The 13,086-nt window shown below is 37.2% G+C and overlaps 1 protein-coding gene across 1 annotated transcript; it reads left to right on the plus strand.

Moving 5' to 3' along the window:
• Positions 1–2,174: 2,174 nt before the first annotated feature.
• si:ch211-236d3.4 (actin-associated protein FAM107A) lies at positions 2,175–12,149 on the plus strand. Its single transcript, XM_043252912.1, has 4 exons — positions 2,175–2,373; positions 6,852–7,083; positions 10,536–10,692; positions 10,863–12,149. Exons 1-4 carry the CDS (start codon positions 2,268–2,270, stop codon positions 10,977–10,979), a joined length of 612 nt encoding a protein of 203 aa, XP_043108847.1. The 5' UTR covers positions 2,175–2,267; the 3' UTR covers positions 10,980–12,149.
• Positions 12,150–13,086: the final 937 nt, after the last annotated feature.

The following is a 13,086-nucleotide window of genomic DNA, read 5'->3' on the forward strand; positions in this document are numbered from 1 at the left end:
AGAAGGCCAAAAAGGAAACAATGGTCAAAACGAATTAAAGAAAAGGTGCTAAATTTATCTTGGTCCAAATCTACTTTGCCATTTTAAAGATGTTGGTGCGCCGGGGTGCATTATGTGAGTAGATTGTGCCTATTTTCTTAATAAGTGGGTCTTTTTGGGTGTAATAAATTCATTTTCTAGTTAAATACGCTGGACGGGAAAATGACTTTTTGAAACTAGCAAACAAACTTGCTTTACCTATGGGTGATTATGATAGGGTCCAAATGGTTTGATGTTGATCATTTGGCTGAATCCACTGAATTCATATGCATGGTGGTGTTATGTTCTTTTTTGTTATTTATCTTTGATTGATTAATTGATTGCTTGATTGATATGGAAGCCCTACTCTTTGGTTTTGTAGTGTATTAAAGTGCAGCATTAACATTCATATAGGTTTAAATTATTATTTGGATGAACTATTAATAATAATAACTTGGAACTATCAGAAGGCCAAAAAAAGGGGAAAAATGGGGGAGGGGTGTATTTTATATTGTCATATGCATTTTATCATATGCACTTATGTCAGTGAATTAATAAATAAATTATTTGATTGATACTTTTTATCTACCTCTTGTGTTCATACTATATTGCCAAATACAATATGGCTAAGTTTTGGTACAGGTTTATTGGTATGGGTAGGTTTAAGGGTGGGTGCGTTTTAAGGGATGGGTCAACAGTGTAATTATAAATGTAATTACTGAAATTATTACAGATATAATTACATGCATGTATGATTTTAAAAAATAGAATATAAGTGTAATGGTAATGCATTTATGTACACGAAAAGTACATTGTACCAAGTGGTTAATTTAAATGTAAAAAGTATATAGTATATAACAAAGAAGTTGAATTGCTGACCTTTCAAACCTGTCCTGGAGGCAACCCTCCCACGCAGATTTTGTCTGCCTTATCACATAAACCTAATTTAGGTTTTTCAGTCTCTGCTAATGAGCTGAATAGTTGAATCAAGTGTGTTTGATAAGGGAGACATACAACATGTGCAGGACAGGTTTCAAAACCACTGGTATAGAGCACAGAATGCTGCTCCTTGCAAAGCAAGAAATGGAACAGCTGGTTTCATGTTACAGTGACAGAAGCATATTTAATGTGCCTCTACCTTTCCAGCATTCATGACCACTGAAGACTATCATAATACATCCTAAATCAATTGGATAAGAGTGCAAGCAGGCAGATAGTCAGTAATGCTGTGATTGATGAGATTGATGTGAATATTTGTAAGCTGATAAGCCTCTTTTTTCTCTCTTCCCTCTCTCGTTTTCTCGAACAGCAGAAGGCATACAACATTAAGCAGCAGAGTGTGAAAAACGGAAAGCACCTGAATGGAGTGGGTAAGTCTACACTTACGCATCCTTGAGAACAATGAAAGCAGCCCAACAGCCCTGCAGAGGAACAATGCAGTGTTGCCACGGCTCCTTCTGTTCCATGCAAATGTCTTTGACCTTGTTTCTTGAGTCGTCATGGGTCAAAAAAACTTGTTCCAGCTTCCTGACATAAAATAATCATAACTTGTCATGTGTCACTGACCCTAAAAAGATTCAAATATGCAATAAGAAAAAAAAAAAAATGTTTTAATACATGTCAGGTTTTAATACACCCCATTTTCTTTTAAATAATGTTACAGTACTAATATGAAGTTCTGCATTCAATTATATACACTTTTGTTGACGTCATAGTGTCATTATTATCTTATATAACCAACAAATACCCATAGAAGCCCTATTTCCAGAGACAAAAAATAATAGTAATTCTGTGGATAAACAAGTTGAGCCTGACCTGATGATCATGTCTAGAGATGTTTTATTGAATCCAATATGTAATCTTTAAAGTAGAACAACATGTGATCATAAGATTATTCTTGGTATATGTATTTATTTTAAATTGCGCAAATATGTGAAGGATGAAAGCTTCTTGGTCATCTAATGGTTAATGTGAGGTTTAGCAGAAGAGCAAAAGAGGGATTAAGCCCTCTGCTAATCCTATCAGACTCCTAAGAAAGAGAGAGAGAGAGAGAGAGAGAGAGAGAGAGAGAGAGAGAGTGTGTGTGTATGTGAAAAATAAAGTTGGGAGGAGCAGGAGGGGTGTGGCTTTGATGCCCAGTGGTCACATGACTGTTTACACTGTGAGAGAGGAGGCATGTGGGTGAAGAACAGCAGAAATTCTGGAGAAACGGCCCTCACATAAACATGTAGGATCTAACACACACATACATGCACACAAACACAGGAAACAGCAGAATGGACCAGAGAGTTGAACACAGTTTTTATCCTTCTGAGGGCCAGCCCAGCAGACCCAGAGATGTGCTTGTTAAGTCAGGTAAGAAAGAATCAACCGAGATGCGGCTGAGATTACAGGATGCTGTTATAATGATGCTGTGTTATGCAGTGAATACCAATGATAAGAACATTTGTACTCTTATAATAGAATACATTTCCAGTAGTGCATACTGCATTATTACAATGTAATAACTGAGCGACAATGTAGTAATTACAGGTATATAATGCTTTTGAGAAGTTGCTGTAGCTAATACAAGACAAACTAAAAAGGCAAAAGAATGACACAAAAGACACTTGAACAAATCAGTTCAGTGAGAAACAGGGAGCCATGCTTGCTCTGGGCGTAGTGCCCAACTTTTTACTCGGGGTGTTTTGCTGTAAAGTAAGGCAACAAACTCAAAAACTCTTTGATAGCCATTAGAAAGTGAACATTTGTCAGTTTTTTTATGCACTGATGATAAAGATGCAGCAATTTTTAGGCGTCAGTAGCGTATGATAAAACAATCCTTAAATCGTATTGACCAACAGGATCATCTTTCAAAAAAAAACATTGTTTTGTTTTGTTTGGGGTTTTTTGTAATGTTTTACCAGCAGTATCTTGCCGTGTGTTTGTTTTAGCCGAAAAAGCACAAGGTCCACAATGCATTTCTGTCTGACCATGATCGACACCAATAAACTCTGCTTTGCGTATTTGAACAGTTATCTTAAATCATCCATCTCTGAAAGCCCAGCTTTTAAACAAACACGCCTTTCACCAACACACCTTGGAAGTCTATTACGCAGTTTCTTTGTGAAATGAATCTTAAAGGGATGGTCACCAAAAATAATATTCAGTCATCTTTTACTTGAAATCAAACTTACTTTTTCAACTTTTTGTAATCTTATTCTATTTTATTCTATTCGTCTAATATGCTCATGACAATACATAAATCAATAAAAACCTAGCTAGCACAGTAAAAAAGAAAATGACAAAGTTACAAAACTGCATGTTAAACTCTTTTTATTTATTCATCCAGAAATAGGTTATATTGTGTTATTGACCATAAAGACTGCTGGACTGCTTCTTGCTGGGCACCTTTATAATGCAAATTCCCTGTCTGAGAGCTGTGCCTAAATTTTATGGCTTGCCAAGGGCTAGCATTCAGTGAGGATTATGGGAAATAGCACTGCACTCCACACACACACACCCATGGGAGAATGGGATCCCAGGGCATCCTCTGAGAATGCTGATATTGCCATGACAACTGTCAGCATTCTGTTTGTATACAATCCATTCTTGAAACAAACTTCTTATATAACAGAGGATTTTTTTGTCCAAACAAAAATGGTCTTTTTAATACTGAATACCTGGTAGTCACTGGGACAATTTAGTGATGCAGAGGAATCTAAACTGTTCTACCAAATATGAAGTCAACATCCTTTTAAAAAGGTCCAGTTATTAATTGATTGATTGATTTACATGAAACACATTTTAATATTAATTTTGATCCATAAAACACATTTAAAAAGTCAGAATTTCTTTTAACTCAAACAATTAAAGTTTGTTGCTTTTAAAATTTTAAATAGGCTAATCCAAATGGGGCTTTTTCACCTTTGGTTAAACATGTGCGTAGATAATTCAATTAAAAATCAAAGAAAAATTCTGAGAGCATAATTTATTTGCCACTTCTTTGGATGTGTACAAATATAGAAGTGAAATTAATCCTAATTTTTTATTTTATAAGACTTTAGTGTCACTTCCTTTTTAGGAAAGCTGTATATATTTTGAAAATATCAAAATAGCATATTAATGCGTAATACCATCTGTTACCGTCATTGAAGCGTGGTTCTGTACTTTTTTTTAAGGGTTCATCAAGATAGTTCACCCAAAAAATGAAAAGTTTTAAACAAATGTTAAGATATTTTGATCAATTTTGAGGGCTCTCTTAAACTCCCACAGACAGCAAGGATCCTAACATGACTAAGATCCGGAAACGTAGTAAGGACATTGTTAAAGTAATACAAGTGACATTCATGGTTTAACCTTAATTTTTACAAAGTTACAATATAAATTTTTATGTATGCAAAGAAAAAAGCATTAATAATTGCTTAATAATTATCTCCACATCCCCCTTCAGCGATTCTGGCAAAAATGACATATATGTACATGGTACAGTATGTACATGGATATGTTGTTATGTATGTTAAACTCTCAAAAATGGCAATATAGGGTAATGCGGAGACGAAAAATTGTTGAGTAAAATCTTTGTTTTCTTGTTTGTTTTCTTTGCGCACAATCGCGAACTATCCCTTTAACATCTTGTCCCTCAAAGCATATTAACATACTTTCTATCTATAGGCTTACTGAATTGCTCTCGGTTATGCTGAGCATATAAGGAAACACCTGCTGTAGCCCTTCACAAACAGACACCAAACGAATCTAATTAACATCGCTGTTTATCATCTGCAATTCTTGGAAATGAGCTCAGATCTGATCGGCAGAAACCCACGACTTCCCTGTCTGTGTAACTCCTGGGTTTGTGGGGGATGTTGATAAATACATTATGCCCATAATAGAAGGATATTCACTTTCAGAGCAGACACAGTCCACCCTCTGCTGCTCTTCACCATGTTACTGATCCCTAATCAATGAGATCAAGGACAGTCTTCCAGAGCGCCAGATTGTGTAGAATTACAAAACGTACTGTGCCTTGTGTGTATGTGTACGTATAAGTGCTTTTATTTCATACTGTAGTCTATCTGTATGCTCTGAACACAAAATAGCACACAAAATGGTTTGTATTTCACATAATATTCATGCTGGCTACAGCCTCGCGTAGCTTATTCAGTTAAAAGCAAGACAGATTCATTAGCCATTACTGAAAGAGACACACAAACATGAAATAAACACTTGATGTCTACAAATATCGCTCATATTTAGTTCTCCTGTCTGACCTAGTTGTTACGACACAATCTCTGCCCAACCAGTGAGCACGGATTCATTATCCTTATAAACATGGTCTGTATGAATATAGCATTCCTTCAAAGAGCCATATCAAGGGAAAGGGAAAATTACAACGTTGAGTACAGTTGTATTTCTGCATAGATTTTTTTTTACTGTGGGTTACTGTGCTGAGCAGCCTATTGCTAGGTTGGGTTGTTAAGCATGAACGTAAGCAACCATAAACGTAAACTGTGATTTCCATGTTTTATGGGTTCATGCAGGTGTAACTACAGGTGTAATAGTTTATATATATATTATGGTTTTATGTTTATATGAGCTTGTGTCTTTAAATAAATATATAAGGTAAAGAAAGGTAAAGGTAAAATATATATATACAATGGGAACATTTGGTCTTGGTGAATATCAAGACCTGGTGTATATCAGTACACACACACACACACCACCATTAATTGAAACACAGAAATGTGTTGTGAACTCGCTAACCTCTGATACTAAACCCTGGGTCACAAATACTTTCACATGCATGAATTCCCGTCACCATCTTGCCTGTCATCATCATCGTTTCATCCCTGTCCTCTTCTCATGCACTCAGATTGAGAAGTGCTAAGAACTGAGCTCAGCTTTTTTTTTTTTTTTTTTAATATTGAATGGTGGAGACTGTCTCTGGTTCCTCCTCCAAGCATAGCATTGTTCTAAGCAAGCTTCAATGCATATGACACCTGATCTGCTGTCACTGTAGCACAGATCACTGCACTTTTAATCTGTCCTATCCTTAGGGGAGTGCCTCTACCCATGATCCACTGCTTTGCATTCTGGATCCGGACGCAAGTTTGTCCTTTAGTGGTGATGAAGTACAAATGTGTCAGGTCTCATTTCACAATTACTGGGCAATCAGTAAATTAATTAATGCTGTAAATTGATTAAATGTGATTAATCATATACAAAATAAATGTTTCTGTTTAAATAATATATATGTGTGTACTGTGTGTTAAATGTATATTTATGTACAAAGAAATACACAAATGCATGCATATATTAAGAAACAATATATTTAGGAAACATGCTGGTACATATTTTTTAAATATATGTGTGTGTTTATATAAGCATATTAAATACGCAAAATACACACAAACATTTATTATGTAAGTATAACTTTTATTTTGGAATGTGATTAATCACAATTAATCATTTGACAGCGCTAAAATGAATGAATGAATGAATGAATGAATAGATCATTAAAATAGCTTGACTCAGCAGAAGGAATTATAGAGTTATGGTGTTTCCACCCAAAACCCAGAAGATCACAAACTCTGCATGTCCACCTGTGACCTTCAGAAACCTGTTTCAGCTCACATGGAATCATTTAAACTTGGCAACGACAGACTGTATGTAGTAGTTTAAGTGTAAATGCTGGTACTCTGAGGTGGGTTGTTTGTGCTGCACCATCCCACTTCCCGCTGTTTATTATGTTCTCCTTTTGCGTCATTCTTTGCCTTTCTGCTCCCAGTAAAAAAAGAAGTCAAAAGGGAAAAAGCCACTTCCTTCCTTTCACATTGTTTTCTCTCTGTCCTCAGCCTCAGCATATGCAGATATCCAATGGGAACAGCCTCATCAGCCGAGAAACCCGGAGAAGGATCCGTTCGGTTACCCTCATCGTGAGATCCCCCCATTGGCCAGTTATGCTCCTCAGCCTGATTACATGACAGCGGATGATGATCTCATCAAGCCTAAAAAGCTGATTAATCCAGTGAAAGCCTCTAAAAGCCACCAGGAGCTTCATCGGGAGCTGCTTATGAACCATAAACGGTATGAGGATACCCAAGTTTACAGTACATAAACAATCTTGCAATGTTGCAGGCTGCCCATGATGGCTTCTGTGATCATGCTTTGCAATCTGGTTGTGAGTCCAAAATAGACTGATCTGCACTCATATGCAAGTCCCTGTAAATCATCTGTTCAATAGAAAAAAGCACTCACATTCAAAGAGAAGAACAATTTTTTAAAGGGAGGTTATGTTAACAGAAATTCAATCCTAACCAAATCAGAGCCATGGGTTATCATTTAGTTTTACCTGGAAAGTTCCTACTTCAGAATTCAGAAATTTCAACTATGATACAAAAGGTATGGCCTGGAAAATCAAGTGCACCGTGTAACTACAGAAGAGTCAAGTTTTAAATAGTAATTATATCAAATCTTATTAGAATTTGTTAAGCATAATGCTGATGGTCTAATCAAGTTCAATGATCTATGCCAAGCTACAGCTAAAAGTGCTACCGCCAGACCAAGAGACTGGCTGAGTGAATTAAACTGTACAGGGCTTTGAATATTAGCCTTTTTAAATTAGCATGTTTCTTTAAGTGTATTTGAATTTTGCCACAGTTCACTCTTTGGTGTAAAGAACACAATTTACCGTATTTATCCATATTGTGTATAGTAAGTGTATAGTTAGTTACTTTCTAATAACTGTACACTACAGACCTGTTTCTGTCTAAAATCTCACTGCTGGACATGCACTCAAGAGCATACTTGAGTTCTGTCTCACATGATCTGCAGCATAAACAGCAAAACTGTATTGTTGGCCACTTTAGATAAGTGCTCATATCCCTTGTGTCAAAACACCAAGGCGAGATCCAAGCGGGATGTGAAAACTATATCTCTAATTCTTCTGTATTGGTTGAGCTTTACGTTCTTTAAATTTTAAAACCTCTTAAAGTGTCTAGGAAACAAAACAACTGAGGGAGGGTTAAGGATAAAGGGGCTTCTGTTGCCCACTCCTGAGGGCTTTAGACCCCTAGGCTCAGACAGAGAGAGTGTGTTCACCTTTACCACATTTACTGGTATTACAGAAGTAGGGGGTGGCATTGTGGTGTACTGCTACCAAGCAACTGCACAGTGCTAATCAAAATACTTGCAATGTGAGCATGGGAAAAACTGAAGGTTTTTCCATTCAGCACATTAAAGTCTTGGGCTCGAGATTGCACGTGCCATTGCAGTGTAAACTGATGGGCATATATAGTCATATCTGAAACAGAAAATTCATAGATACCGTGATATTTCCTTCTGACATCGGACGTCTGCCGGCTTCCACAAAGACGGACATACACTCCACATGAGAAGCGTTAATTAGACGTTTTACTTTTTACTACATTTACTAATTGAAATGTAGCTAAACTAAATTGTTTGCAACTGCTTATAACTACTATATATATGTGGTGAGTGGTCCCCCTCAAACAAACACAGTCCTGATATCCTCAACCATAAACCTGCATTTTTGGCTCTGCAGGAATGGAGCTGCCAACCAGACATCCTTAACTTTCAACCAGACATCCTTAACTTTCAACCAGACATCCTTAACTTTGCCCAGTACGTAGTTATTCCAGCTATCTCATGCGCCGAGGCTAATGCTAACCAATGTAGTCAGAGACAGCATAAGTGGAGGACCTATTTATTAGAGGCTTTCATTACAGAGAAGAAGACACTGTTTGTGTGGGTTCATTCGTTAGTGTGTGCCCTCTGTACCACTACAAAACACTTTAAGCCTCGGAGAGCTTACTGGCACAGTGCCGTGTCGGCCATTAAGCGGGTATCTTTTAGTCACTGTTGGCACTTGTGCCTCTTTGGTGCTCAGAGACCCTGCAGAAAACAGTCAATCTGTAGAGGACATTAAGAGAGAGAAAAAGAGATGCGGATCTCACATGCGCACATATAACAGTGGGCATCAAAGGTGGCACAGTAGGCACAAGGGTGGCGGAGGAAATAGGTCACTCTCAGAACAGTACCTCTTTTATCAAGCCTTTTCAAGATAAGCTTTTTATGTGCCAGTGATGTTGCAGAACTCTTTACTAAAAGAGCTACCCTAAACACCGACGCCATCACTCAAGGAAAGTGATGCTAAAAGAAAATGCTAAAGGGGGAGAGACAAATTCGTCTCAGATGTCACTGTTAGCCATGATAGGAAAAAAGACACCAACAATAGATCATTTCAGGGATGGATCGATGCCAGTGATCTGAACAAGGTTTAGCAAGCGGCTATTTATAGCCGAGAGCTGAGATAGGACTAAAGAGCTGCATGCTATTATTATGAGGGCTCTCAGGAGCTGTTTGGGGGCTGATGTCTCTCTTGTTATCTTCATTAACTGCCCCTTGTGTTTATTTGTCGTTGTCTGGCTGTCTCTTCAGTTTGAAGGACACCATCTAAATTAGAAAGGATACTAATTGGAACTCCCACATGTGCTGAACTCCAAACAAACGCACACACACACATCCTTTCCCTTCTCTCAGCACCTGTGGCGCCACCTCCCTGTGGAGAGAACAAGCTCACACGTAATTTAATTATCAGTCTCTCTGTGTGTGTGTGTACGCGTATGTCTATCCTGGCAGTATAGTTAATAATTATCACTCGTGTTAGCAGGAGATTGGCACCTTGAGAAAATGAGAGCTTATTCACTTTTGGTAATAGATGGAAGGCTCATATATATTCAGTTAAGCTGCACTTAGACAAACAAACACACAATTAATACGTCGTGGGCTGTCAAAATGAGCCCATTATCAATAGGATGTGCCTCAGCTACGATTAAGATGGGAAGTCGTAACATTGGGATGAGAACAACTAATGGCTATTCTGCATTACATGAAAAAAAAGAAATGAGTACTAATTTTATAGACTATAATATATTATAATAGACACACACACATGCTGGTATCTGTGGTATACTCTCCCTAGACGTAATGGTTTTTATACTTTACAGACTGTTGGTGCTAATGCCCTACATCTATCAGGAAACGTTCTGCTACTTCAAATTTTCATTAAACTTTCATTATAGCTTTTTAAAAAATGGAGACATGGGGTAATGTCCTGAAAAGTCACATTTTCCTTGTCATACCTATGTTCCTTGTCATACCCATGTCATCATACAACTTTATGTCCTCATTTGTCACAAAAATGCATGCACACACACACACACACACGCATATGTATTACAATTACTGCTTAAACATGACAATACTGCCACCTGCTGGATGATTGACGGACTGTTTCAGATAAAGATGTGATCTATTCTATTCTATTTTATTCTATTCTATTCTATTCTATTCTATTCTAATCTATTGTTTGTTTTATGTATATATTTTTTTTCATTTTCATTCTCTTATATTCTGTCTAATTATCCCATACCAATCTAATTCTATCATTTGTTGTTGTTTTTTTGTATGTTTGTTTATTTATTTATTTCCCCCCATTTTGTTCATTTATATTCAAGCGGTGTTGGTGTAGAGAACAAGCCAGAACTGCAACGCGTGTTGGAGCAAAGGAAGAGAGAGCAGATGATAAAACAAAGAAAGCAGGAGGAGGAGGCCAGGAGGAAAATCTCTCCATTGGAACAGGAGCTTCTCAAGAGACAACAGAAACTAGAGGAGGTAGAAAACATACAATCAAAGAATGTGTGATACGGACCTAGACTAATGAGGGTCAATATCCTCTTTCGTTATTTCATGTATTTAGGAGGTCCTCGTATCATATTTACTGGCAAACCGGCAACCAAACATGCACCAAATAATGTTTATATCTGTTACTCTATGTACTGCAGCTGGAAAAAGAGCAAGCACGATTGGAGGACAGCAACTGCAGTGCTCCGGAATTCATAAAAGTGAAGGAAAACCTGAGACGAACATCGTTTACAAGTTCTGGAGAGAAGGAGGTGTAGGGGCATAAACAAAGACTGGATCCAGGTGTACCTGCGCACAGCCAGTAACAGAGAGCTGCTGCAGCTCCTAAACACCACCCACACAACTCTGCTTCTCTACTTCCTTTTTCACACCAACAATGCACTCATCTCTTTCTGTGGGAGCTTCAGAGAGGCCAGAGATGAGGACAAGACCCGAAAGGTCCTCTGCTGCGCCTTCATATTAGAAGGAGGTTGATGTTTAAGAGGCTCTGCGAGAGGCTTGATGGGTTAAAGATTGACTTTTAAAAGAGTTTGTGTGTATGCACGGATGGACAGCTATGTTCTTGTTCTGCCACATTAGATGAAAAAGTCCAAACAAGGTACAGGGATTAGTTTCAGAGCGGAAAACACAGGCTATTTCTCTCTAAATGACAGGCAGAACACGTATACGGCGGCAATTAGACAAACAATATCAGTATTACAGGCAAACTGCTTTTTTATTAAACCGCCAAATATTTGTTAATTGCCTAATTTTAAACATCGTCTCTTATACTTAACAATCAGCACTTGTCACTTTTAAATGAAAATATAAGAACTGCGATTATTTTCAGCTTTCATCACCCTTGATGTGCAGTATAACACCTTGCAAAAAGATTTGTAAATTTTCTCCTAGTAAAAAAAAAAGAAAGGCGTTAATAAAATAAACATAGATCATCACCACAGTGATGGCTAAAATAATGATGCACTTTTACATGAAGCTAACCATTTAATTTGACTCGTCATACATTTTCTGGTTTGTGCTTACTCCAGTGCCTTTGTTAAAGCAATGCAACAGGAAAGGCTGCCTGACTGTTACTGTGGTCCAATGTATGTCGCATAGAATTTTGTTCAAAGTCGTATCTTTATGAAACGTTCACTAATAAAACACTTTTACATCGTTTGGGTTTTCAAAGCACACAGAAAAATTGAAATATGTCATTTCTGCCTTTTCTAGCCATTGTATAATGCAATGATCAATGTTTTTCTTTAAAGTTAATTTAATTCTCATGTTGTTGCCGTCAAAATCATAAAACAAATATATTGGCTACTTACTATTTTTTTTTTTTTTTTTTTAGCTTTAGCCGTGACCTTTTTAATTGTTATAAACAGAGAACTTACGTGATAAAGTACACATGCTACATATGAATAAAGATATTAATGGTTCTTTCATTTTGTGTTACGTTTTCCTGAATTGGGTTGAATTCACTCATTCACTTTAAACCATTCATTTAAAAAGCTTTTGCACATACACATATGCAAAAGAAAAAAAAAAACATTTGATATATCTACATGCACCAAGTTAACAATAAACTATCAAGTTCAGCCCGGTACTATTTAGATGCTGCCAGCTCTGTGTCTGCAGGGCCAGGCACCCAGACTTCTCGGTTGTGGAATTTCACAAACGTCTAAAGTGAAACAGTAGAGAATAATGTGTGTGTGTGTTGTGTGTGTGTTGTGAATTTTAAGCAGATGGTTTAAAAGTGAAGTGGCGTGATGATACAGGAGGTCACAGGGCCTGGTTTGAGGTTATCATGCTCGGTTTCACTTTAATGGGTCCTCTGAGTTTTTTTTTTCCACTGATGGAAAGTCTCCATCTCGCCCTTCATCCAGCTTCTCGATAGCTTCTTAATTAGAAGGACAGGTAACACTATACCCTGAATCACAAGACCCTTTGTCCACAAAAACACGCTATCCACTTCTAATCTGTTTAATCCCTAAGAATCTTCAGGATCCGATTTGTTGTGCTCTAGTAAACAAGGGCTAAATTGTTTGACGTGAGGCGGTTGCGAACCTGAACTGAACAATGGCACGCCTGAACTACTGGCAACACAACAGCCTGAACATGAACACAGTGTTTCAGGGAGACGCTGCAGGTGTAAATAAGACCGTGCTAATACACAATGCATTTGCTATTAGTTATTAACGCAATATGATTTAAATTTGACTTTAAAATGTGATTAATATAACATTAATATGGCAAATTATGCATTTTCAGAATTATGCATGTTCAGAATTTGTATTTTTTTTTAAAGAAGTGTCTTATGATCATCAAGGCTGCACTTGATTAGTTAAAACGGTAATATTGTAAAATATCATTCGGTTCAAA

Source organism: Puntigrus tetrazona, chromosome 11 (assembly GCF_018831695.1).
Source record: "Puntigrus tetrazona isolate hp1 chromosome 11, ASM1883169v1, whole genome shotgun sequence".
NCBI lineage: Eukaryota > Metazoa > Chordata > Actinopteri > Cypriniformes > Cyprinidae > Puntigrus > Puntigrus tetrazona.

What these genes read in the sequence shown, in the direction of transcription:
- si:ch211-236d3.4 (XM_043252912.1), top strand. Translation starts at nt 2,268, where the DNA reads ATGCACACAAACACAGGAAACAGCAGAATGGACCAGAGAGTTGAACAC. An exon ending in AGATGTGCTTGTTAAGTCAG is followed by an intron (nt 2,374 to 6,851) that starts GTAAGAAAGAAT and finishes CTCTGTCCTCAG; the next exon opens with CCTCAGCATATGCAGATATC. An exon ending in GACAACAGAAACTAGAGGAG is followed by an intron (nt 10,693 to 10,862) that starts GTAGAAAACATA and finishes TATGTACTGCAG; the next exon opens with CTGGAAAAAGAGCAAGCACG.